The following is a 27,618-nucleotide window of genomic DNA, read 5'->3' as shown; positions in this document are numbered from 1 at the left end:
ACCCCATGGAAACAGGGTCCAGCTTCCATCAGGATGAGCACCCACCTCCCCAGAGGTCAACAAGCACAGAGAATCATCTCCAAAGTCTTGAAACAAATCCAAAAGTTTATTTCCAACAAGTACACAGACCACGTGGGATGGACATCATGACAGCGACCTCCCCGCCCCGGCTTCCTCTCACAACCACCCCTTCCCAAACACCTGGCAGTGGCAGGTTGGCACCCAGGGAATGGATTTCCCCCATCACCAGCATCCTTGGCAGACAAAAAAAAAGTCCTTTTCCAGTATTCCAGATATTTTTCTTTAAAAGCCTGGGGGTTGAATGTCATTTGATACCACGCTGGAAATTCAGCATCGGGGTGGAGGGATGGCTGGTATTTGCACTGAGGAGGGAAAATGATCTTGGCAGGCGATCTCTACTTGGCTAACAAAGGCATATCTGTGTAAATATAAATACTGGGGTGAAATACCTGGCTGCACACCAATGTCAACACCACTACCAACAGAAAATAAAGCCCAGCAACGTAAAACACCTTCAATGAGTAGTTTGGGTTAATTCAAAATTCCCCCCCCCTCCCCACTCCCTATACTCTTCATGCAGGTTTATTTCATCGTTTAGTTATTAAGAATTCGAGTTGTAAAATACGCAAGTCATTAAAAAAATTATTACAAACCACTTTATGACAGTGTTTGAGAAGGGTTAGGGTGGGAGCCCCGGGTCAGACCGGCTGCACTTCACTCTCTGTGATGGTAAATCAGCGGTAAAAAGAAAAGACAAAACCCAGGATGGGGTATTTACATATCTTGGTAACACCAAGAGTGAAACCAGCTGCAGAGCAAATGGCTTCATCCATCCTTCATCCTAAAGCTACATGAACTGTAGTAAAAAGATCAAAATTGGGGGTTGGAGGGGGCCAAAAGCCACCATGGGAGGGCTGGGACCATCTATGCTACTCATGGCATATAAACATTCCCAGATGCCAAAGGTTTTGAGCCCAGTGTAAGAACAACTGATCTCTGTAGAAGACTAGAAAAAGAGTATGAAAAGGTAGAAAAACCAAAAAGCACTTGCTAAGGGCTAGAAAGAGTCACCAAAAGGTACCTAAAGACTATTGCCCTCTTGAATCCACAGGGATTAAGCTGATACCTGGTTCAGAACTAGTTTAGTAAGGTCACCACAGACCCCCAAATCCCTATCAGACACCCACTCAGATCCCCACATTACGATTCCCAAAGTTAGGATTCCCAAAGTTTCCCAGGAGTGCAGAAGAGCAGGGAAAGCCAGGAGGTGTTTAGCAGTGGAAAGGAGAGACAAGCCACATCCTCAGAACTGTGAACCCGAGGCAGAGCCCAAAAAGGTGGCGCGTCCCCAAAAGCTGAGAGTGGATGAAGTGCAGCTGGGAATAATTGCCCAGCCTGACAGGGAGCTCAGGCTGTGTGTAAACAGGGTATCAGGCACCTCTGTGAAGGGGTGACCCCACAGCTCCCCAAGCTGCTCCCCTGCCCCTTCCCAATGTGGTGAGGTGGGAATGGGGGTCGGTGGGTGTGGGAAGAGGCAGAGGCATCTTACCACAAAGCAGCATCCCATGGTGGGGCAGCATGCCATGGTGGGACAGCACCCCATGGCGGGGCAGCATCCCATGGCGGGGCAGCACCCCATAGTGGGGCAGCATCCCATGGTGGGGCAGCATCCCATGGTGGGGCAGCATCCCATGGTGGGACAGCACCCCACGGCGGGGCAGCATCCCATGGTGGGACAGCATCCCATGGTGGGGCAACATCCCATGGTGGGGCAGCATCCCATGGTGGGGCAGCCTCCCATGATGGGACAGCATCCCATGGTGGGGCAGCATCCCATGGTGGGGCAGCATCCCATGGTGGGGCAGCACCCCATGGCGGGGCAGCATCCCATGGTGGGGCAGCATCCCACCATGTGACAGCATCCTACCATGAAGCATCATTCCACCATGAAGGAGCATTCCATGGTAGAGCAGCATTCCAGCACAGAGCAACATCCCACAGAGGAGCAGCATCCCACAGAGGAGCAGCATCCCATGGTGGAGCAACATCCCACCGTGGAGCAACATCCCACTATGGAGCAGCATCCCAAGATGGAGCAACGTCCCACAGAGGAGCAACATCCCACAGAGGAGCAACATCCCACCATGGAGCAGCATCCCATGGTGGAGTAACATCCCACCACAGAGCAACATCCCACCATGGAGCAACATCCCATAGTGGAGCAACATCCCACCATGAAGCAGCATCCCACAATGAAGCAACATTCCACTGCAGAGCAGCATTCCAGCCCCAAGGGAAGGAGGTGCTACAGGAAGCTGAAAGAGCAGGGCGAGGAGGGCAGAGGCACAGAGGTGTAGGAGAAAGGAAAGACCCGGAAAGAAGTGGTTGACTTTGATTTTTGAATTTTTAGCTACCCCGCAATGCCCAGGGCAGGGGCCACCCCGAGCCCCCTCACCCAGGTTCTGGCACCTGCCCTATGGCAGAAGGTATTTCAGGCACATCTAAGGCATCAGAGGAGTTCTCTCTGCTTTCAGAATCGCCTCAGTCTCCTCCCTACAGCTTCTTCCACCAGCCAAATAGAAAAGAAAAATCTGGAGCAGATGGATGGACACAAACTCTCATGCACTACCACTGAACGTTGCCACAGGAGTATGAAGCATCAACCACAACACATGAACCACTTTTACTTGCAGAACCAAAGCTAACCACATACAAAATGGTAAAAAGTGGGGTTTGCCAGGAACACAGAGCTGCCAGCACGTGGGGGACAGGCAGGAGCTGCCAGTGTCCCCGCGGGGCCACTCAATCCCCCTTGCTGTGCTACCACCAGAAATTAAAAAGCACAAGACCAAACATTGAGTAACATCATAGTCACCTAACCTGTTGCTATATATCTGACAACTTAAATAAAAAATATTAGTTTGGAAAAAACCCAACAATATCATTCCAAGAAGGTTATACACGTCCTTAGCAGTTACTTTGCTCAGCACAGCTCTGGTGCTTTAAATATGGAACAATCAAACAATTTTGTGAGCAGAAAAGTGACACAGATTTATTCTTTACATATTTTTTTTTCTCTTTCTAGGCAACTCTACAGACTTCAGATCTTTTGCCTTGCAATGCAGATCATCTTATTCCCCCAAAGGTGGCCAGGTTCTTTAAACATGCACATCTCTGTAGCTTCCAGGCCGTTTATTTTACTTATTTTTGTTTAAATTCTGCGGACTAGCAGGTCGTCCCCATTCCTAAAAACTCTACATCAGTGTTCAGGGTGGCCTGAGTGCCCGTCAGGCTCCTCGAGGGTTTACAGGATCACACAGAAGAACTTCTTCTCTCTAAAGGGGTTTTCTGAGGCCGGGACGGGGGTCAATAGAGGGTCCTCCTTGGCGTGGGCTTCGCAGTACGCCATCAAGTCTGCTGCTGCTTTGGACACCTGCAATGAAAGGAGCCCTGTATTAGGGACAGCCTGTGCTGGGAAAATCCCACCTGGAAAGATGCTGCCAGCAGGGTTGGGCTTGGAGCATCCCTGGGAAAAACATCAGACCCTTAACAAGAACCTGACCAATGACCTGACAGCACATCGTTGGTGGGGCTGGTTCTTCACTTCTGTGTTCAGGGCTGGTTTTTAACCACTGGGCTCTAAGCTCACCTCTCAGACACGCTCCCAAAAGCATCCTTCCCATCCTTCACCCATTCCCATCCTTCACCCATTCCCATCCTTCACCCATTCCCATCCTTCAAATCCTTCACCCATTCCCATCCTTCACCCATTCCCATCTTTCACATCCTTCACCCATGCCCATCCTTCACATCCTTCACCCATGCCCATCCTTCACATCCTTCACCCATTCCCATCCTTTACCCACTCCCATCCTTTACCCACTCCCATCCTTTACCCATTCCCATCCTCCACATCCTTCACCCATTCCCATCCTGTACCCAGCTTCACTGTAGCAAGGACCAGCTGTTTTTTCCTGCCAGTTGTCCCCCATATCCCTTGACAGGGACTTGCACAGCAACGTTTCCTCTGCTCAGCCAATGGCCTCACTATTCTGGACACAGCAGCAGCTCCTGAGCCACTGGAGCTCACCTGGCCCCAAAAGGTGAGGTGCTGCTTGCACTCAGATGTGTCTGCAGCCAGCAGCCACCCCTGGAGCACTTCTCTCCCTAGATTTAACCTCTTCCCAAGGAGATGAGTGGAACAGCCAGTCCTTCCCACTCTCCTTGGCAGGGGTCTAGGTGATGCTTCCAGTTGCCTTCCATCACTAGGACTGTTGGTTGAGACTTGGAGCAGCCTGGTCTACTAGAAAGTGTCCCTGCCCACGGCAGGGGGTTGAACCAAGATGGGCTATAAGGTGCCTTCCAACCCAAACCAGTCTGTGATTCTATAATTCCATGGGCAAGCCTCTCCCTGACTCACTGTCCCCAGCCATGGCCATTGGAATCACTCCATAAACACCACCCAGCACCCCATCCCAGCTCCAACCATGCACTTTGGGCAGCTGCTCAGCCCTGGCCACCACCTCCCAGCATTCCCCAGCCAGATCCTGAGCCTCCCTACCTTTATCCTGTCGATGTTGGCTTCCATCTTCAGCTGCTCCACCAGCTTCCGTGCTTGCGCTATGCTGGCAGTGTTGTTGCTAGCCATGGGCAGGCCAGGCACGCTCCCCGGATGGGCTGTGGGCATGAACACATGTGGATCAACTGCTAGGCCCTGGAATTCCCCAAATCATGGCTTGGGCTTGCACATGTGGAGTGTTAGAGCCATTGGAATGAGGGGGTGAGGGTGGGAGATGCAAACCCAAGGCAGGGAGCTGAAGTGACCCACTGCCAGTGGTCCCCTCCTGTGCTGTCCCCATGGTCCCTAGAGAGAAGCTTTGGGCTCACTGGGACCATCTGGAACCCAGCTGAGCTTTTCTTTGGCATTTGCTGCTCCATGAAAGCCTGTGACAGCAACAAGGAAATCAGAGAACAGGCTCCCCCCAGCAGCCTGAACTGCCTTGCCAGGCTCATTCCCTGCACTCCATCCAGCCCATGCCGGTGCCCAGCGTGAGTCCCGTGTCCCTTGGCCTCCCTCGCTTTGTTCCTGCTGCCAACTCGAACACTGAGATGCTAAACAGGATGCTGGAGTTTCCTGTTTCTCGAGATTTCCACCCCAGGCATGCGGGGGACACTCATTAAGTCCCTGCCGGCTCCATCACGGATGTTTTTCCATCACCTTCTAACAGCAGTGAGCTCCGGCCAGAATTCCAGCATCCCGCTCCTCCGGCGGCTGAGGATTTTACAAGCAGCAAGTATATTCCAGCAGAGGCACAGCTGTGCTCCTGCCTGACTGGGGCTGCCTGCCAGCTCCAAAATATTGGGTTTTTTGGGATGTCCTGCAAGAGCAGGGCACAGCGAGACCCCTGAGATGGCACAGCCCTAAAATAAGGGAATCGTGGTGTTTTAAGGAAAAGCTGAGGGCATGTCCAGCTTAAGCCCATTATAAGAGTGTTTGGACAAGGTTTATCCTGGGACTTAGAGAAAAAATCAACTTGGCACTGCTGCCTGTGCTCAGAGAGCAAGTCATGCCAGGGCCAGCCAGGCACTGAGGATGAGACCCCTCCCCAGCCCCCCTGCCCGGTGAGGAGCCCAAGGAGGTTATTTTTTACCAGAAGTTGGTCTCTCTGGTGACTTGTGCCTCTAGGGGAAGATCTGCTCCTCTTGGCCGCTCACTACCTTTGAACAAAGAGAACACAAAATCAGAAGGAACCAGGTAGGGTGCTGTGATGTCACTCAATTCCAGATTTATGACACCAGGAGCCCCAGTGGCCTCACAGCCACCGAGTGCCATGCCCAGCACAGCAGCTGTGGGTTTCCTTCTGTGTGTCCCCCCAAGCACAGCCCTCAGCAGCATTATTTGTTTGCATTCAGGGAGGTTTTCGGCACAGGAGGAGGTTTGGAGTGGGCAGGGAAGGATCCGAGGGCTGCTGCAGCCAAGGCTCGTGGCTCACAGGATGCACAGGGACAGGGCATGGATTTAACTGTCTGGTGCACAGAGCACGTGGCAGGGCAGAAGGAGCATCCCCTGGGGAATGCTGCCAAAATCCTCCAGCTCCCAACAGCCCCAGCTCCTGGCTGGATCTGCCGTCCCCAGGCAAAGCTTGGTGCCATCACTTGGGGTTTAGCTCCAGCTGGTTTGTCTCATCTCTCCCTCTTTTTTTTTGGCTGGAGAGAAGTTTGAGCAGCAGGATGCAACTCTCCTGCTTTTCCTTCCAGTTCTCCTTGCACAGCCATGGAGTGGATGATGGTGTGGTGAGCCACCCAGCTGGCATTGGGCTGCTGGGGTGAACACACCACCAGCCAAGATGCTGCTTTGGATGCCACAGAGATTATTCTAATGGAATTATCATCCCTGGAAGGGCTCAAAAGCCGTGTGGATGTGGCACTTGGGGACATGGGTTAGTGGTGGGCTTGGCAACACTGGGGGAATGGTTGGACTCACTCTGAGAGGGCTCTTTCAACCTAAACAGTTCTAGGTTGTGTCCCTTCACAGTGATGCTGTGAGTGACACCTCCCCAAAAACAGGACTCTGAGCACATTAGTGTAGGGTAAGATAAAAAGTAAAGGTCCTTTAATATCACAGGGCCTACAGCCCACAGGAAGGCATGATGACATGCATGCACCCCTCAGTTCTAGTTTCCATGGCTTTTATAATAAGATCCCTCCAATCATTGCTTTACACATTTCTCAGTCCAGCCCCAGTCCCACCCCTGTCCAACCCCCTGGAATTGGGTCTGGGGTCGTCAAGACCCTCTGTCTTCATCAGTTCTTCTTCCTCAGGTCCCTTGGAGTTTATCCAGTTCTGACTTCTGGCTCACTCTGACTTGTGTTTATGTTTCATTCTGCAGGCCTTCTAATATCCTTCAGCTCTACCTTGGAAAGGAGTCTAAACAAGATTAATTAACTAAAGGAATTTAAGCTCCCTGTTCTGGGACAGGGGTAGTGATAGAAAGGCATTAAACCTAAACTGTTAGAAATATTAACCCTCTAAAAATCTACAACTACTGTTTTCCTAAAATCTACAAAATGTGAAAATCAGAACAAAAACTCCTTTGGCATCAACAGAGAGGACCTGTTGATGCTCCAGTGGCAGGGAGTCACTCCATTGATTTCAGTCACTCCATGTTTAGGGTCATGGCAGGAGGCATGGGAGCCTGGAGGACTCCTGGGAGCACCTACACAGCTCCTACAGCCTTAAAAAAGTTATAAATGTCCAACCCTGCTGCCACCTTCATGCATGGAAACCCTCCCTTGCTCTTACTACATCCATGCCTGTGGGCACTAAAGTGTGGAAAACAGCCCCCAAAACAAGGCTAGAGAAACCTGAGACCCTGCTGGGACAGAGGAAGGGACACCTGTGTGAGCTGGGACACCCCAGGGCTGCTGAGAGGATGTTGGGGACCCAGGGGCAGCTCAGCCACCTGGCAGGACCCTCCTAGGAGTCACCCACAAACCCCCATCACATTCAGTCCTTCTACAGATGCTTCAACTGGAAACTAAAACCAGTTTGGGGCCAGTGATGGTTTTAGAGGGTTTTCACTCTGCGACCAACAGCAGGTTTCCTTCAACATGAATAGCAACAAAAGAGCAGGTGACACCTTAAAGTGAATTTGTGAATATCCTGCACCAAAAATACAACCCCACCACAGCCCAGAAGTGCTCAGGTGTCAGTGAAGCTGCTCACACAGGGCAGCCACAAAAGCTGCTTTTTTAATCCCAAATTGAGGACACCTGACTGTAACCCCAGGAGTAAACTCCAAGCTCCATGTCTTTCTGTTTGGATTGGATTTATCATAGAATTCCAGAATGATTGGGGCTGGAAGGGACCTTAAAGATCATCCAGTTCCAAGCCCTCTGCTGTGGACAGGGACACCTCCCACCAGCCCAGGTTGCTCCAAGCCTTATGCAACCTGGCCTGGGACACTCCCAGGGATGGGGCAGCCACAGCTTCTCTGGGCACCTGTGCCAGGGCCTGCCCACCCTCCCAGCCAGGAATGTCTTCCCAATATCCCATCTATCCCTGCCCTCTGGCAGAGGGAGTCCATTCCCCTTGTCCTGTCACTCCATGTCCTTGTCCAAAGTCCCTCTCCAGCTTTTTTTAGATTCCTTTCAATGAATCCAACCCCTTCCACATGCAGCAAATATTTCATGGCCCCTCTGCCCAACAGACAAATATCAAACCAACCTGCCAAGATTGCGAGTTGTAATTACAGGGCAGAGCCCAAAAGAGACAATATCCATGTACTGGACATGTTAAACATCATTAGCACGAAAATAATGAGTAAGGACTCATTAACCTGTGGACTCCAAGGCACAAATCCCATTATCCAGGCACACATGCCATTAAGTGAGGGAAATAAGACACTGTCTGTATTCCCTTGGGAGTGCCATAAAACTCTTTTCACTGCAGGCAAAGTTGAGCTCAACAGCACCAGGTGCGAGATCAGCCAGTGCCAATAGGGGACAGGAAATATTGGGAAGCACAGTGATTTGTAGCTTTATGATTGGTATTTTGCCTCCAGCTTGAGGATTTATCTACTTTCTGGGGTGTAGTTTGGTTGACTGCAGTTAGTAAAAAGGCACTGGGGGTTGAAGGAGAGGAGGATGCTCCAGAAGCTTGGCTTGGATTAAATCTCTTCCCTGGGAGGGTGGGCAGGCCCAGGCACAGGTGCCCAGAGAAGCTGTGGCTGCCCCATCCCTGGGAGTGTCCCAGGCCAGGTTGAACAGGGCTTGGAGCAACCTGGGCTGATGGGAGGTGTCCCTGCCCATGGCAGGGGAGTGGAACTTGATGTTCTCGAAGGTCCCTTACAACCAAAACCATTCCATGATTCTATGAAAAGCACCCGCAATAAATGCCTGGACTTGGAAGTTTTGCTGCTAATTTTTACTATCTGGTACCTAAGCTCCATAAACCCACCTAATTTATATTTATATATTTTATTTCACAGACTATTCTGAGTTGGAAGAGACCCACAGAGATCACCGAGTCCAACTCTTAAGTAGATGGCCCACACAGGGGATTGGACCCCTGACCTTGGCATTGTTACAACCAAGGTTTAACCGACTGAGATTTGTTGATGTCTCTTGAATGAAGAGCCATTGATATATTTGAATGACATTTCATTCTTTCACCAGCAGTACCCGGACAAAACAGGCACCAAAAACTGGGATTTATTTGGGAAAAGAGCACGGAAAACCCAGATCTTCAGGAAAGAGATTGAGGGGCTGGAGCGGGGCCAGAGAAGAGCAACGAGGCTGGAGAAGGGACTGGAGCACAAGTGCTGTGGGGAGAGGCTGAGGGAACTGGGACTGTTTAGCCTGGAGAAGAGGAGGCTCAGAGGTGACCTCAGCACTGTCTGGAACTCCCTGAAGGGAAGTTGTGGCCAGGTGGGGGTTGGTCTCTTCTCCCAGGCACTCAGCAATAGGACAAGGGGGCACGATGGGCTCAAGCTCTGCCAGGGGAAATTGAAGTTGGAGATCAGAAAGAAATTCTTTGCAGAGAGAGTGCTCAGGCATTGGAATGGGCTGCCCAGAGAGGGGGTGGATTCCCCATCCCTGGAGGTTTTTCAACTGAGCTTGGCCATGGCACTGAGTGCCATGATCTGGTAAAGGGACTGGAGTTGGACCAAGGGTTGGACTTGATGATCTCGGAGGTCTTTTCCAACCCAATCCATTCTATGATTCCATGATTCTGATCCCAGGGCACTGATGCAGCATCTATGGCTATGTCTGCCCTTGATCTGCTCTATCCAGCTTTGCCAAAATCTTCAGCTTTTTCCTATGATGTGGAGCAACAAATGTGGGTGTGGAGCAGAGAGTTGCTACTCTATGGGATGAGACTGGGATTTCATGTGCTCTGAGTTAAAAGCCAACATTGCTTTGGGCCAAGGGACAACTAGCACTCCTCAATCCCACTAAATTAATCCCATCTCCCTTGATTTCTGGATGCATTTCCACACAAAACGCCACGTACAACCAGAAAAAGCACTGCAAAAGGAGCATTTCTTGATGCCAAGACCTCCTGCTAAGCTGCCATCCCTCCTCCCTCCCTCCCTAAACTGGGCTCCTCTGGGGCTCTGCCATCCTGGAGCTGCCAGCCCTGCTTGAAACACTCATTAGGCTTCATTTGCCAGCTCCTCATCAGCACAAGCCTGCTCTGAGCAGAGCTGTGCTGAAAGGCTGTGGAGCAAGAGCTTGGGAAAAGAGGATCCTGGAATCTGGGGGCCTGTACCAGCTCCATCACCAGCTCCAGCTCCAAACCCCAGAAATCTGAGCCCAACCTCCCTCCTAGAAGTTTTCTCCTCCCACACTTGGGGTTTATCCAACTTGCATGTGGGTGGAGAGTGGAATTCTCCTAAATGTTTTTAAAAATGGCACTTCACATCCCTGGAAGTGTTCAAGGCCAGGTTGGATGGGGCTTGGAGCCACCTGGTCTAGTGACAGATGTTCCTGCTCATGGCAGGGGGCTGGGATGAGACAGGCTTTAAGGTCCCTTCCCACCCAAACCTTTCCATGATTCTATGATTTTAAGGGTTTAAGCATCCTTGGAAAGCATTTCCTGACATTCCTGAAGGTGCAAATGGCCAACAAGTGAGATTTCATGGATGTCACGAGACACCTCCTGTGTCTCTTGGGGTCTGCAGCCTTTGCCCACCCAACTGTGGCCCTCTGCAGTTTTCAACCTGTGAAACCCACCCTCTGGTGCCTCCCAGTTGGAACTGGAATAGGAGGAGCGGGCACTGGAATAGGCTGCCCAGGGCAGTAGTGGAGTCCCCATCCCTGCAGGGATTTAAAAGCCACGTGGATGTGACACTTGGGACATGGGTCAATGGTGGCCTTGGCAGTTCTGGAGGAACAGCTGGGCTCCATGATCTTGGAGAGCTTTTCCAACCTACCCAGTTCTTTGATTCAATTCTCCAGACTTTTTTCATCTCCCAGTGAGATTTTGCTCAGCTCTCTCCCACCACACCTCCTGACTGAACTGAAAGGAAAAGCAGGAATGAAACAGAAAGTACTGCCAGGATGAAACCTTGCTGTTCCTCACCACAAAGACCAAAAGCAGCATCACCCACCACCCAGAACGGCTCCTTTTGGGGGTGAAAGCAGGAGCCTCCCTGAGCCTTGATTTCATTTAACAAATCATGTTTTCCATCCCTGATGCCCCAGTGTTTTCCACCCACTTAGTGGCAAAGTGAGTCAATCCCACTGGGCCAGCCAGGATTTTGGGGAGAGCAGGGATCAGGCTTGTTCCTACCTGGCAGGCATAGAATCATAGAATGGGTTGGGTTGGAAAAGACCTCCAAGACCATCAAGTCCAACCCTTGGGCCAACTCCAGGCCCTTTACCAGATCATGGCACTCAGTGCCACAGCCAAGCTCAGCTGAAAAACCTCCAGGGATGGGGAATCCACCCCCTCTCTGGGCAGCCCATTCCAATGCCTGAGCACTCTCTCTGCAAAGAATTTCTTTCTGCTCTCCAACTTCAATTTCCCCTGGCAGAGCTTGAGCCCATCGTGCCCCCTTGTCCTATTGCTGAGTGCCTGGGAGAAGAGACCAACCCCCACCTGGCCAGAACTTCCCTTCAGGCAGTTCCAGACAGTGCTGAGGTCACCTCTGAGCCTCCTCTTCTCCAGGCTGAACACCCCCAGCTCCCTCAGCCTCTCCCCACAGCACTTGTGCTCCAGTCCCTTCTCCAGCCTCGTTGCTCTTCTCAGTTGGATTGGAAGAGACTTCTGAGATCAGCAAGTCCAACCCTTGATCCAATCCCACTGGGATCAAGACATGGTGGATTCTCTGTCCCTGGAGGTGTTTCAGAGGACACTCAGTGCCACATCCAGTCCCTTCTCCAGCCTCGTTGCTCTTCTCTGGCCCCGCTCCAGCCCCTCAATCTCTTTCCTCAACTGAGGAGCCCAGAACTGAACACAACACTCACCCAGGGCTTTTTTTGATCCAGTAAAGGGTGTTTCTTTGTTCCAGAAAAGGAGGGTATTTTGGTCCAGAAAAGATGCCAGGCTGAGTAGCGTAATGGAGGGATTTATCCCAGCTCTCATTCACACTGGGATTTCTCCTGCTCCCTGCGCTTCCCAACAGCTGAGCTCAGCCCACCTCGCTGCATCCCCCTCCCCGAGGCAAATAAGCTCTCCTGAAAATTGCCTTTTCCTCCCCCAAAGCAGCCATTACACAGCATCCAGAAGGGATAACTGAGCATATGGCGGTGCCACCACCTCCCCAGAGCCGGCACTGCCGGTCACCGGCCGGCTGGAGCGTGGGAATCCCTCGTGAGGGGCTGCCTGGCTCTGCCAGGCATCTTGTTGCTTTTGCTAAAAGCCACTGCTAAAAATAGGCGGCTCAGCTGAAAAAATAATTGCTAAATATATCCAGAAATGGATAAAAATACTACAGGCAAAAAGGAAAAATAGCAGAGCCACATTTGCAGGGGGTGGGAGATGGGGTAGTCGCGTGGATCCCGACAGCAGTTGCAGATCTAGATGAGAAAGGAGCCTTAATACACCCAAATTCCATGTGTTTCATTATTTCCTGAGGGAAAGAAAATGTTCTGAGCTTGATTTGTGCCCATGGGCTCCCATCCCTTTGGTTTGTGGGGCAAAGAACCTTAATCCTGAGTGGTAGTTACAGCCAAAGCTTCCAGTCCCCATCCACAGGGATTTGATTCCCTTTTCCAACAGCCATTTTTTATCCCTGATGTCCAACAGGGTGTATAAATCACTATAAAGCAGCTCACAGGTCAGAGATGTGCTGGCAAATAAATAAATAAATTAAAAGACAACTGAGTGGAAAATGAGCCTGTTTCCATGGAAACAGCTCCGTTATCACACCAACATCTGATCCCTCCTGCCAAGCAGAGATGAGGTGGGATGGGTGCCCATTTTGGCCCAAATCATAAAATCCCTGGCTGGTTTGGGTTGGAAAGAACCTTCAGGTCCATCTCATTCCACCCCCTGCCATGGGCAGGGACATCTCCCACTATCCCAGGTTGCTCCAAGCTCTGCCCAACCTGACCTGGGACACTTTCAGGGCTGGGAATTTTCAAGGCAATGCAAATCATATAGAGCAAGAAGGAGCTGCAGGAAAGATTTTTCCCATCCCTAATTTTGCTGGGACATTAAATGAGGAGCTCAGCATCGAAGTTGGCTTTGCAGAGAGCCTGGCTCAGGATGTCCCCTCCACCCACACACTGTGTGCTGGAGCCAACCATGCCTGAAGGCCAGATGGAGTCAGGAGGCTCCAGCCTCACCTTCCATGTCTGGCAGGGCTGTCCCTTTTGCCTGGAGAAGTCACTGCTCCCTGGGCATCACATGAAAGTGAAGAATCTCAGCTCTTTATTTTCTCACAGGCGCCGTAACGGCTCAAAGCAAAGCAAACAGGAACCACCCTCCACTTCCTTTTTTTGTTTTTTTACAGTATTTTTAAAGGTTTTGTTAAAGGTTATTCAGGTGAAGGATCAGCTGCCAGTTGGCACAGCCTGGGATTATCTGCTGAGGTCCCTTCAGCCACCATTCATCCAAGAGATTGGCTCTCTCCATCTGGGAACCACAGGGAGGGAGCATCAACCTACTCCAGGGCTGGCACAGGGGTCCAGAACCACAGGAATGCCACCAGGGCATGCACTGAAAGACAAGCAACCCCCTCCCAGGGCCTTCAGGGATGTACCCTTGGAATGGAAAACCATTTTGGGGGGTGGAAAACCTGGGAAAGTGTTTGTGCACAAGGAACAAACCCAGTGGTGGGCACAGATTTGGGAGAATGGGTGTCCTGAGCTTGGGCAAATACTGGGGAATAAGGATGCCCAAATCCTGAGAAATAGGATGCCCAAGGAACATAAAAAAGGATTCCCAAATAGTGGACAATAAGGATACCCAGTTACTGGGGAATAAGAATGTCCAAATATCACAGAATAAGGAATGCCCAAATAGTGGACAATAAAGATGCCCAAATACTGAGGAATAAAGATGTCCAAAAATTGAGGAATAAGGATATCAAATTACTGGGAAATGAGGGTGCCCAAATAGTTAGGAATAAGAATGTTCAAATACCACAGAATAAGAAATGCCCAAATACTGAGGAATAAGGATGCCCTAAAACTGAGGAATAAGGATATACAATTACTGGGAAATAAGGATGCCCAAATACCAGGAAATAAGAATGCCCAAATAGATAGGAATAAGGATGCCCAAATACCACAAAATAAGGATTTCCAAATATTGGGGAATAAGAATGCACAAATACTGAGCAGTAAGGATGTGCAAATGCCAGGGAATAAGGATGACCAAACACCAGGGAATAAGGATGCTCAAGTAACATAAAATAAGGATTTCCAGACAGTGGGCAATAAGGATGCCCAAATACTGAGCAATAAGGATACCCAAACACCACAGAATAACAAATGCTCTCTGCTTATGCTGTGACACAGAAAGGGGAGGCCTTGACTGTCACATTCAGGTGACACCAGAGGGACAGATAAGGGCACATCCTGTCACACCACCACCCCCAGCACCACCTCCCAAGGGCTTTAAGGCAGAGCCTCCAACCCTGTGGTTTCCACCAGGGCTCAGCCCCACCACCCATCCTGCACTTCACCCAAAACGAAAGTGCTTTAAGGGTTGGGTTGGGTTGTTTTTTACTAAATTTAATAACATTTTAAACAACACCCAGCAGAGAGGAGAACACAGAGCTTCAGAATTCCCCAAACACTCACAGACAGAGCAAAGTGTCTCCAGCACACAGATCACAGACTGGTTTGGGTTGGAAGGGACCTTAAATCTCATCTCATTCCAACCTCCTGCCATGGGCAGGGACACCTCCCACTATCCCAGGCTGCTCCAAGCCCTGTCCAACCTGGCCTTGGACACTTCCAGGGATGGGGCAGCCACAGCTTCTCTGCCCAACCTGTGCCAGGACCTGCCCACCCTCCCAAGGAACAATTTCTTCCTTATCCATCCAGCTCTGAACTCCTGACCCTTAATTAAGGGAAGCAGCCAAGAGCTATTATTTCACATTAATTAACAGATCCAGCCTTGGGTTTCAGCTTTTAAGATCCTGCTCTTAGGAATTTGCCAGGGTTAAGATAAAATCTTTATGGGAAGATGGGAAGTGAGGATTGAAAGCCAAGGGAAGATGGAGGGAGCGGTGCAAGGCAGAGGCATCTCACTCAGCACCACAATTCCAAGAGGATTTGGGTATTTTCCTGTGTCAACTCTGCTCCTGAAGGGCCAAACCCACCCTGAGCCTCAAGCAAAGCCATCCCAAATTTATGTCCACGGCAGTGCTGGGGGAACAGTTGGATTTGATGATCTTATAGACCTTCTCCAACCTAAATGATGCCATGACTTACCAACCCCTGCCCATCAGTGTGGGGGTACAGCCACCCTGAGGGAATTGGGGCAAGACACAAAGCTGCCCTGATTTGGCTAAAAGGTCCTATTTTTTAGAGGGCAACCTTCATGTGACTGCACAAACTGGGAAGGAGCATGTGGATTTTGCAGCAGCTTCTGCTGGGTTATGGGCTTATCCTCCTGCCAATCAATTCTCAGCTAAAATAAACCCCAAATTCCTCCTTTCTTCGGTGCAAGCCTCATCTTTTTCTCCCAAAGAACTCCTGCAGCAGCAGAAACCCTGAGCTGCAGAAACCCTTGCGATGAGAAATCGTTCTCCGATGATTTCACCCTGATCAAACCTTTATTAGAATTTTATTTTAAGTAACTCTCACACAGAGCCCAATAACCCTTTCCAACCGCTGGGAATCACCCAACAAGTTACATCAGCAAAGAAACAACCCCTTTAACCGGCCCATTAGTTTAAGCCCCCCCCAGGAATTACCTTAGACTGCTTTAATTAGGTATCCACCATACAAAAGAATTAATTAATTGGTGATAAGCACCTGAACCACGTTACTCATAAGGCTCTATTTCAAGCTTCAAATACAGCAAACAGGTCACAGCCTATCTGAGATTGTAGAGCAAATTCCCGGCGCTGCTGCCTGGTATTTCTTTTCTCATCCCTGTCCTGGAAGCAACAAGGCAGGGAGGGTTTTTTTCCTTATTTATTAATGGATTGATCGATTTTCCTTCTTTATCCCCTGGAAGTGTTGAAGGCCTGGCTGGACAGGCTTTGAGCAACCTGGTCTATTGATTTTCCTTCTTTATTCCCTGGAAGTGTTGAAGGCTTGGCTGGACAGGCTTTGAGCAACCTGGTCTGTTGATTTGCCTTCTTTATCCCTATCCCTGGAAGTGTTCAAGGACAGACTTTGACCAACCTGGTCTATTGATTTTCCTTCTTTATCCCCTGGAAGTGTTCAAGGCCTGGCTGGACAGGCTTTGAGCAACCTGGTCTGTTGATTTGCCTTCTTTATCCCTATCTCTGGAATTGTTCAAGGTCTGGCTGGACAGGCTGTGACCAACCTGGTCTATTAATTTTCCTTCTTTATTCCCTGGAAGTGTTGAAGGCCTGGCTGGACAGGCTTTGAGCAACCTGGTCTATTGATTTGCCTTCTTTATCCCTATCCCTGGAAGTGTTCAAGGACAGACTTTGACCAACCTGGTCTATTAATTTTCCTTCTTTATTCCCTGGAAGTGTTGAAGGCCTGGCTGGACAGGCTTTGAGCAACTTGGTCTATTGATTTGTCTTCTTTATCCCTATCCCTGGAAGTGTTCAAGGCCGGGCTGGACAGACTTTGACCAACCTGGTCTGGTGGGAGGTGTCCCTGTTGTTGGACTGAACGATTTCAAGGTCTCTTCCAACCCAAACCATTCAGGGATTCTATTTCTTTTCCAGGTTTTTCCCAGCATCCAGAGCTGGTGTCTTTAGAGCCAGTACTCACACAGAGGCTGCACCACATGGAGATGGGAGGTTTGTGATTTTTTTTTATTTAGTGTGTTTTAGGCGTGGGTTATGGGGTAAAACCCTGTTATCCTGTGAGGGTTTCACCACAAATGGCATCTCTGTAAAAGGAGTGAAGCATCTGCTCATGGCCACAGCCCAACCTGCAGGTGGAGGATTGGCAAGGAGTGGGGGTGGGTTTAGCAGGTTTCTGAGGGGAAAAAAACAAGGGGAAAAAAGAGGGAAAAAAAGAAGAGAAAAAATTAAGAGAGAAAAAACCAGGGGAAATAAAAACAGAAAAACAATTAAAAAAACAGAAAAGAGGCAAAAACAGGACAGGGGGAAAAAAGAGAAAAAAATTTCCCTGTGCTATTTGGTATTTTCACAATCAATAACTTCGAAAAATAATTTACTGTGGCTTGTGCTGGTTCTGACATTTCATGGCCCAGCAAAGGAAAGAATACAGGCAGGGATGCAAGCAGGGATGAGGGTGAGGATGAGGGCAGGGATTTGGACAGGGGTATGGACAGGGATGTAGGCAAGGATGAGGGCAGGGGTATGGGCAGGGATGCAGTCAGGGGTGAAGGAAGGTAGGCAGGCAGGGATGCAGGTGGGAATATGGGCAAGGATGCAGATGGGGATGTGAGCAGGGATGAAGACAGGGATATGGGCAAGGATAAAGACAGGGATATGGGCAGGGATGAAGACAGGGATATGGGCAGAGATGAAGACAGGGATATGGGCAGGGATGAAGACAGGGATATGGGCAGGGATGAAGACAGGGATATGGGCAGAGATGAAGACAGGGATATAGGCAGGGATGAAGACAGGGATATGGGCAGGGATGCTGCCAAGGATGAGGCAGGGATGAGGGCAGAGATGTGCACAGGGATCTGGACAGGGATGTGGACAGGGATGAGGGCAGGGATGTAGACTGGGATGTGGGTGGGGATATGGGCAGAGATACAGGCAGGGATACAGGCACTGATGCAGGCAGGGATGTGGACAGAGATCTGGGTAGGGATGCAGGCAGGGATGAGGGCAGGGATGCAGGCACGGACTGGGGCAGGGACACAGGCAGGAATGCGGGCAGGGATGAGGGCAGGGATGAGGGCATGGACTGGGGCAGGGACACAGGCAGGAATGCAGGCAGGGATGAGGGCAGGGACACAGGCACAGATTGGGGCAGGGACACAGGCAGGAATGTGGGCAGGGATGCAGAGCCCTGGCAGTGCTGCAAACCGGGTTAGCTGGGCTGGCTGGGCAGAAGTAGGTTGTTGTTGCTGCTGCTCCATCCTCGGTCGCTGAGCTGACCCATATTATCTCAATTAAATTTCACTCCTCTGCCCCTCTGCTGCCTCTTTTTCCCCCTGGAACCTAATGCATTTCAGTCTAAAGTAGGCCCTGGTTACGGAGGCGCCGAGTACACCTGGGTCCTTCCCCACGGAATGAGGAGAGGAGGGCACGGCCAGCGTGGCAGAATTGGGACAGGGACATGGAGTGGGACTGAGAGGCAGCAGCACCACAGCCCTGTGCTCAGCAGCTTCCCTTTGCTCCAGCCCTGACCCACCTACATTATTCCTGACAACAATCCTTCTGCAAAACAGCAAAACCTGCTTTTCCCTCCTGAGCTGTGCCCTCGGAGCCTTTCCCACACCATTCCCCAGCCCATCTCCATCCTCACCCTGTCTCAGCGCTTACAAACCTCCACACACAAGATCATAGTTTTCCCACAGAGCCCCAAATCCCTGAACCAGCCCGTTTTTCCCTTAAAACACAGGCATAGCATCCCTGCCACGCTTCCTGCTGAGTCAACGGCCCTGCTTTTCCCACCATTCCAGCTGCATCTGGAATGACACATGCTCAGCACACACCGATGTTCTGCAGGCGGGAGGAGAAGCCACCCCGGAGCTGCCAGCCTGGGTGGTGGTTTTACACTTCCATGGCAAAAAAAAAAAAAAAGGATAAAAAATTTAAAGCCAAAGAAACTCTGCAAAGCCTGGATTAAGCAGTGAAAGACGTGCTGAATTCCCTCCCTTCCCACTGAACCTCATGTGCCAGGGATCGATCCATCCCAGCCAAGCTGTGGCCCCACTTGCTTCATTTATCCCCATCCATGTCCACTCCCAGAGCTTTAATCCTTCTGCCAAAGGAGCTGAAACTACTGCATTTAGGCCACACTCCACAAAGTCCTTTCCCAAGTGCCTTTCCCTGCCTGCCTGGTGCTGGAAAGCCTCAGTTTCTGTATTATTCCCAGTATTAGCTACAAAATCCATGGAGGCAGCTGCTCACTGGGGGCTTTCAATTCCATACAGGATGCAGGAGCAGCATGGACTCACAGCCAGCCTAACTTCTACATCATTTAACAGAAACACTTACACAGGGCTCAGATTTAGGCTTAAAAAAACAATAATCAGTGCCTCCCTTATTTGCTGCTTATACCTCTCCATAAGCCTGTGTTGCTGCATTAAAATAATCTTTTTATTCCCTTTATTCCCCTTCTTTATTCACAGCGTGGAGGCAGGAGGGAGGGTCCCCCCCGCCGGCATTAGATGGGAGCGAGGGAAGCACCGGAGGCGGCTCCAAACCCCCCGAGTGAGGATGTGAGGCTGAGCAGCAATTATATTAAATCAGCTGATAAATAATGCAACGTATTTTGATGGTCCCGGCCCTGCCAGCGCCGCACAAACACCAGCACGGCTGCACGACATTAAACATCCAAGGGATGCGGCGCAATGGGGTCGTTGGCACTTCAATAACTGAGCCTAAAGCCCTCCTGAACACCCAAAGCTGTCCCAGGGTCACACTGGAGCTCTGGCCTTTTCCCAAGGTCCTGCACAAACCCATGGAATCCACCATGGGTGGTCAATGTTCAATGTTTTTCCAAGGTGAGAAACCTCTGCTCGGGCACTTTCCAGCGGGATCAGAGCTGCTCCAGCAGCACAGTCCTGGAGACTGACTAGAAGAGGATCAGGTTGTGGATGGCTGATGATCCCCCAGTTAAGGGCCCCAAACTGCTGCAGACTCAGTGAGGGGGTAGAAATCCCTGAGAAGTCACATCTTCCCAATATCCCACCTAACACTCCCCTCTGTGTGAAGCCATTCTCCCTTTTCCTGTCATTTCATGCTCTTGTCCAAAGTCCCTCTCCAGCTCTCTTGGAGTCCCTTTAAGACACTGGAAGGGGTTCTGAGGTCTCCCCTTCTCCAGGTGAACACCCCCAGCTCTCTCATCATGTCTCCAGAGCAGAGGTGCTCCAGTCCTTGGAGCATCTCCATGGACTTGCTCTGGGCACTGAGGATCTCTTCTGTCCTCAGGAGACTCAGACCAACACGACCAACACCTGCCTGTATCTCCCAAGGTTCTCCCTCAGCAAAACCCAGACTCATCCAAAGCTTTAAGGGAAGGAGAGGGACAAGCCCAGAGCCCCAAGATCATCCCATGGGTGCTCCTCAGCCCAGCTCTACCCCAAACTGGCCATCAAGGCTGCAAAAACAACACAGCCCTAACAATGAGATGTCTCAGGCACTCTGGTGCTGTCCTGGGAGATCTGTGGAGACACATTTCTGGCACTCCTGACTCTCTACAGCTTCTTCATCACAATTCCCTCCCTTCCTTGCACCTGCTCCAACGGAAAGCCAAAGGCACCAGGTCCAAAAAGGAATTTAACACCAAGCATCTCCCATCTGCTGACAGCTGGTGCTTTCTTACCCAAAATGACCCCAAAACCACAACTCTTCCACAGGCACAGTTAGTGCCATGGGCTCAGTCCGCAGGAATTCAGGGCTACAGGGAGGATTTTAAGACAACCAAAGCCTGAAGCATCCCTTCAGCATCCCTTCAGCATCCCTTCAGCATCCCTTCAGCATCCCTTCAGCATCCCCCCAAAGGGGATATCACCTCAGGCTGTGACTCCCGGACACCAGGCAGGGCTCCTGGTGCCATCCCAGGCGGATGCTGCCACAAGTTAAACGCTCCTGCACTTCATCCACCTTCAGCTCCCAGACTCTCCTCTGGGACACAGCTCAGATGGGAGCAGGGAAGAGAGAAAACACGGCTACTCCACATCCCTGCAGGCACTGTCGGGTGCACAGGGACACTCTGCCCATCCTGGGGGAGCCACGTGGGTCCCACCACGACAGCTGCTCTCTCCTGGCTGCAGGGACTCAATGCCACATCTGCTCATTGGCAAAAAAAAACCAAAACACTAATTATTAAAAGGGAATTGGCAAAGCTGCCCTTGCATGGGAATTTCAGGCACTGGAATAGGTGGAGCCACCATTCCTGGAGGGATTAAAAGTCATGTAGATGTGGCACTTGGGGACATGGGTCATTTGTGGCCTTGGCAGTGCTGGGGGAACAGTTGGACTCGATAGTCCTAGAGGGCTTTTCCAACCTAAACAATTCCATGATTCCAAGGCTGAGGCTGGAGCAATGCTGGCACTGCAGTGCATGGATCCAGCCACGGGATCTGTCGTGGAGGAGCACAGGTTTCCTGACACAGCAGGGCTGGCACGAGAGACGCGACAGCACCGAAATGACCCGACTATATAATTAGCACAAGAACCCACCCCAGCTGTGCCTCTGTTTTCCTCGAGGTGCCAGCCGTGGGAAAACTGGGGCTCCAGCTGCTCCTGTGCAGGCAGAGGAGGAGGAGGAGGGGGGTTCTCAGCACCAATTTACTCTGGGCATCTGCCATAATTAGGTCTGTGTCCCTGTGCAGAGGTGCCGGTGGTGGCACAGGGCACCGATGTCCCCATGGCACCAACAGCCCCACGGTCCCTGCTGCAGCTGGTGGCTCTGCCCATGGGGATGGGCACAGGCAGATCTGCCTGTGGGGACAGGCACAGGCGGCTCTACCCATAAGGATGGGCACAGGCAGCTCTGCCTGCAGGGATGGGCACAGGCACCTCTGCCCATAAGGATGGGGACAGGCAGCTCTGCCTGCAGGGATGGGCATAGAGAGCTCTGCCCGTGGGGATGGGCACAGGCAGCTCTGCCCATAAGGATGGGGACAGGCAGCTCTGCCTGCAGGGATGGGCATAGAGAGCTCTGCCCGTGGGGATGGGCACAGGCAGCTCTGCCCATAAGGATGGGCACAGGCAGCTCTGCCCATAAGGATGGGGACAGGCAGCTCTGCCTGCAGGGATGGGCATAGGCAGCTCTGCCCATAAGGATGGGGACAGGCAGCTCTGCCCATAAGGATGGGGACAGGCAGCTCTGCCTGCAGGGATGGGCATAGGCAGCTCTGCCCATAAGGATGGGGACAGGCAGCTCTGCCTGCAGGGATGGGCATAGGCAGCTCTGCCCATAAGGATGGGGACAGGCAGCTCTGCCCATAAGGATGGGGACAGGCAGCTCTGCCTGCAGGGATGGGCATAGGCAGCTCTGCCCATAAGGATGGGGACAGGCAGCTCTGCCCATAAGGATGGGGACAGGCAGCTCTGCCTGCAGGGATGGGCACAGGCAGCTCTGCCCATAAGGATGGGGACAGGAAGCTCTGCCTGCAGGGATGGGCTTAGGGAGCTCCAGAAGGCAGCAGCCAGGCTTTGGATCTGGGATTTGTCCCCCCTGGTTGAAGAATGCTGTAGGCAGGAGGAGGAAGGATGCCAAGCAGCCTGGCGTGGGGTAAAATCAGCAACACAGCGGAGTTTGTAGTGGGAATACCCCATGCTCTGCCAGGGATTTTTCCCCTTTGGACAGACTCCATGAAATCCAGGAAGAAGCACTGATGCTCAGGATCCCAGTACTCAGGCAAGGCTTCTCCTTCCTACCTAAGTCACTCCCTCTTACTAACCCAGTTGCCCAGCCAGCACCTTTCCAGCCAGGAGAGCCATTCATAGAGAACATCATGGGATGGACAGAGCCAACATTCCTTCCTGAAGCCCTCGGGAGAGCAAGCAAGGGCAGGATGATAAACCTGTTAAACTGAGACACCAACTCAGCTAAAGGAGCTTATCCACAGCCCCAGGGTGCCTGGCTGTGCCAGGAACACCCCTCTGGGGGGCACAGCAGCACCCCTGAAATGACCAAACTGCAGCTCAGCTGCCTTGTGGATGCTGAATGAAAGCACCTCCCACCCCAGAGACCTTCCCGTGGTGCCAGGACCCTCCGACCACAATCCAGCAGCACCTGGACCTTCCCTTGGATAACCTAATTAACCCAAGTTATGATGACAACAGGGCAAGAAAACTGCTGTGTGAAAAGCAAGGAAAGGACAAGGTAAGGTGAAAATTAATTGTGTTTGGTAGGATAAGCAGGTCCTGGTGCAGCTGCTTCCCAGGAATTATCGAGGGTATCTCAACTGCAAGGGGCTGATTTTTTAGGGTTGGTAAGATGCCATTTCAGAGGAGGTTTTTTCCCACTGAGCCTGTGAAAAATTTGGTTTGGTGTTTAAAGTCCATCATGAAATGCAGGAGATGAGTGATTTGAGACTTCAGCCTCAGCACAGCTGCATCCTTGTCCATTCCAGATGGTCTCTCAGGTCCCTTCCAACCCAAGCCATCCTGTGATTCTCGGATCCAACATCCAGCTCCTGCTGCCTCCCAGCCTGCCAAACGCTGGCAATTCGTTTGCACATCTCTAATCAACGACATCATTAATTAATCACTGGCCTGACCCAAAGTCCACGCTCAACAGACACCATCCCAGACACTTTGGATGGGTTTTGGAGCAAGCCTTGCTCCCCCATGGAGCCAAATCCATGTTCTGCCAGCAGCTGGAGCCCATCCTTCCTTCCAGCTCAGATCTGCTTTTCCATGGGGCCAGTGCCAAACGTCTTGTGCCAGGAGTGTGTGGAGAGCTGGGAATGACAGCCCATGTTCTCTGCAGCCATCACATGCTTCCCCACCAGCAGCAGAACCAGCAACCCCCCCTTGGATGTTTTTCCCAGGGTTTTAGGGGGGCAAAGTTGCTCCTGTGCTTTAAAGAAGCCAGTTTGGGGGGAATTTGCACCACACATGTGGCACACAGAAGGAAAAATGCACATTAGGAAGGGCTGAAGTTGTGTTGGAAATGAGCAGGGAATAAATCTGTGCAAGGGCAATGCTAAAATTCCCTGGTCAATGGACCAGGGTGCATCCCACATGCTGTCCTGTATCATGAGATACCATCTCCCACTGCCTTCCCCCCTCATTCCTCCTCCCAGCAGCTGCTGCGACCCCACACAGGGGCTGAGCGAGAAACCAGAGAGGGAGAAACAGTGAAAAAAGAGCCTGAAAAGCAGGAAAAACTGAAAGGCCACCCTAATCCTTTGCTCATTCCTCCTGTTTCTGCGCTGGCTGGGAACACACACGGACATATCCCGCTCCTACATCCCGCTCCGGGTGCAGGAGTGAAACACTTGGAGAGGTTACGCTGAGAACTGATGCAACTCATGCCAAAAATGGTGCTTTTCCCCTTATTCCCAACCCAAAAGGGGGCAATCCAGCAGGAGGCAGCAGGAGGTGCAGCCCTGTGGTCCCTGGTGCCACCACACATGCCATGAGCGCTCCGGCTTGGAGCATCCTGGCACTGATTCGCAGGATGGAGCATCGTGGATGCCCCTGGGCAGCACTTTTTGGGGACACGAGGGGTTTGTGGGGCTCCAGCACTGTGTCTCCAACCCTAATTACTATGGTAACAGCCTGTGCTGGTGCCTGGCTGTCCTCCTTTGGTGACTCACTGGGTTTCAGGAGCAGAAGTGGTGCCTCAGCCACCACTGCTCCAAGGCCAAAGCTCTGGAATCCCAGTAGGAACATCTGCGGGGCCCCCACATGGGATGGCACTGCCCACCTCAGCAGAGTTGCCTTTTTATTGCATTTCCTACTTGCTGCCACGTTGGCACTGGGTGACAAAGCAGCAGGAATAATAGTGGATTGCTACTAATACAAACGTTAATAATAATAGAGCTTCTTCACCAGCTCACAGCCATCTATCCATGGGAATCCCATCAGGATTGCCTGCTCCTGGTCCTGATAACCCCCATGCCGTGAAGCAGGCCTGGTTATCTCCCTCAAATCCAAAATGTGCCCCACGGGGCCACCACCAGCTCACAAGTGCAAGGAGAAAACAGCATGAGATCCTAATGCTGGTCTATTGACCACTGGGAGCAAAGCTGGCAGCTCCCAGCGAATTTGGGAGAGATGCCAGGCATGTGCAGACACCCTGTTAGTGGTGGGGGGATCCACAGGTCCTCCCAAACTGGGAATACTGGATTTTGGAGGCAAGGCTGACTCCAGTCATCATCCAGGTGATGCTGAGACTGCCAAACTCAGGTCACAGCTGGCAGCACATTGTGTGACCAGCATCAAGCAGCATCCCTGCTCCCTCCTGAAAGGCTGAAAATGCCTGAAAAAGCCCCAACTTGGTGCCAAGAGAGCTGGGGCAGGATGGGGCTGAGCCACGTGCCTCTGTATCCCACAGCATGGGGTGAGAAAAGCTCCATTATAACCCCGGGAGCACCTCCAAACCTCCTCCCAGAGAAAGGCTTCGCCCCGGGGCTTTCCTGGCAATAATTAATTGAGTCATATTTCAATCCAGCCAGCGGCCATATGGTAGGAAAGAGGATTAAAATCCCATGCTCCAGTTGCATTCAGGGAAATCCAGTTAGAAGGAAAAATCCTGGGTGCCTGGCTCCAGGCTGCTGCCAGGGGATGTGGCACTGCCATCCACACCATCCCAGCCCCTTTCCCACCCGTGGCTGGGGAGCTCGGGATCGCTGCCGAGGCCAGAGGGAAACAGGGAAAGAAATAACAGGGAGAACCTGCGGCAGCAGGGACAGCAGTGACAGATCATTCCTGCTCCTGCCCTTTGGGTACCATGCTTTAAGTTCTCATTAGTAACTCATTACTAATTGATTAATGAGGGGGTATCGCTGTGCCTTAAATATAAATCATTTTCCACCAAGGAGGCAAGAATCACAGAATCACAAAAGGGCTTGGAAGGAACCTTAAATATCATCTCATTCCATCCCCCCTACCATGGGCAGGGACACCTTCCACCATCCCAGGTTGCTCCAAGCCCCATCCAAACTGGCTTTGAAGACTTCCAGGGATGGGGCAGCCACAGCTTCTCTGGGCACCCTGTGCCACAGCCCCCCCATCCACACAGGGAACAATTTTCTCCTGATTTCTAATCCAAATCTTCCACCCTGTCAGTTTTTTCCTGGATTCCCCTCCCACTGGGGCAACCACCAGGTTTCCCCGAGCGCATCTTCCCAGCGATTTTCCTGGAGTTCTTTCATCCACAGCACTCGCCCCTCAAACCACTGCTGGGAAAAAATAAGGATTTTTGATAGAAATGGTGGGGAGAGGGCCACTGCTGTAGGGATGCCAGGATGGATGTCCCTCCACCTGCATGGACATCGCCCCGTAATCCCTCCAAGCCAGGCTGGAGCAGATCCATCCCAGCAGAGGCTGCTGCAGGGATTTGGGATTGGGAAAAGTCTCCCCGTTCCTTCCCATGATTAAAAAAAAAATAGGGAAAGAAAGAACACTACGTCTCATTCATCCACAGAAAAAAGCCTTCCCTGTGATGGCAAATCAGTTGATTAAGGAGGATCAAACCCTCTAAAGCCAACCTTTGTTGGGAGACTGAACTCCTCGTACAAGGCACCTTCCCGGCTCGCAGCTCCCCGTGGGGAGGGACCCCCGCGACCCCCCCATCAACCCCCGACAGTGGGGGGTCCTCCTGGAGTTGGGGGGATTGAGGAAATTGGCATCCTGCGGCATTTGGGGGGATTTTCTGCTGATTCGGGAGCGGTTCGGTCCCCACGGGGGTCAGTGACAGCGGGTGGCGGGGGTGGGGACCGCCCTGCCCAGCCCCACCGTGTGCCAGTGCTGCCAGTGCCAGCCTTCCCAGTTCTCCCAGTGCTCCCAGTGCCCCCAGCCCCTGCTCCCCTCCGTGTGCCCGGCGGTACCTGGAGATGGGCGGTGGTGCCGCGGGTCCCCGCGGGGCGGGCGGCGGGACGGACGGTCGGACGTAGGGATGGATGGATGGATGGACGGAGGTTTGCGATGGATGGAGGGAGGGATGGATGGAGGAGGGAGGGCGGCAGGGATGCGGCCGGAGGAGGAGGAGGAGGGTGGTCAGCAGCAGCCCCGAGCGGCGAGTCCCCACCCAGCTTTGTCTGCGCTCATCCCGCTGCCTACAGGAAGCGGCTCAGCCCCGACTTCCTCCTCCTCCTCCTCCTCCTCCTCCTCCTCCTCCTCCTCCTCCTCCTCCTCCTCCTCCTCCTCCTCCTCCTCCTCCTCCTCTACTCCTCCTCCTACTCCTGCTCTCCTCTGCGATCCCCCGGCTTTTGCAGATGGCCTTTCCCCAGACCCCACTGCCACCTCCCCTGCCCCTCACTCTGCGGTCCCTCTCCCTGGCTCTGCCCATCTCCTGTCCCCGTCCAGTCTCTTGTTCTGTGCCCTCCATTCACCTCCCCGACCCTGCACCCCACACATGCCACGCACCAACCCTCCCACCCACCCACTGTACCCCCCTCCTGCACCCCACACCCATCCTGCACCCACATTTCCTACACCCCCCCTGCACCCCACAACATCCCCCGGACCCATCACACCCCCTGGATGCCACATCCCCCTGCACCCCATCACACCCCCTGCACCCATCACACACCCTACACCCACCCTGCACCCATCACACACCCTGGACCCCCCATCTCCTGCAGCCATCACACCCCCTGGACCCCAGATCCCCTGCACCCACCCTGCACCCATCACATCCCCTGCACCCATC

The 27,618-nt window shown here is 52.1% G+C and overlaps 1 protein-coding gene across 2 annotated transcripts; it reads right to left on the bottom strand.

The window, feature by feature from the left end:
* Positions 1-85: 85 nt before the first annotated feature.
* On the bottom strand, positions 86-27,058 carry GNG2 (G protein subunit gamma 2). Of its 2 annotated transcripts, none has more exons than XM_071557214.1 (4): positions 26,795-27,058; positions 5,673-5,739; positions 4,583-4,698; positions 86-3,454 (listed from the first exon to the last, which is right to left on the bottom strand). In XM_071557214.1, the coding sequence occupies exons 3-4, from the start codon at positions 4,667-4,669 to the stop codon at positions 3,326-3,328; spliced, it is 216 nt and encodes a 71-aa protein (XP_071413315.1). In that variant the 5' UTR covers positions 4,670-4,698; positions 5,673-5,739; positions 26,795-27,058; the 3' UTR covers positions 86-3,325. The 2 variants fall into 2 exon arrangements, with proteins under 2 accessions (XP_071413315.1, XP_071413316.1); XM_071557215.1 differs by having other exon boundaries at positions 5,673-5,735.
* Between the last annotated feature and the right edge of the window lie 560 nt (positions 27,059-27,618).

This window comes from Pithys albifrons, chromosome 6 (genome assembly GCF_047495875.1).
Source record: "Pithys albifrons albifrons isolate INPA30051 chromosome 6, PitAlb_v1, whole genome shotgun sequence".
Classification (NCBI taxonomy): domain Eukaryota; kingdom Metazoa; phylum Chordata; class Aves; order Passeriformes; family Thamnophilidae; genus Pithys; species Pithys albifrons.
This window is presented reverse-complemented; position numbering and strand designations above follow the sequence as displayed.

Bases quoted from the DNA above. Each gene is read 5' to 3' on its own strand.
- GNG2 (XM_071557214.1), bottom strand. From the start codon at position 4,669: ATGGCTAGCAACAACACTGCCAGCATAGCGCAAGCACGGAAGCTGGTG. The intron at 3,455-4,582 runs GTAGGGAGGCTC...CTTTCATTGCAG, and splicing joins CCAACATCGACAGGATAAAG to GTGTCCAAAGCAGCAGCAGA.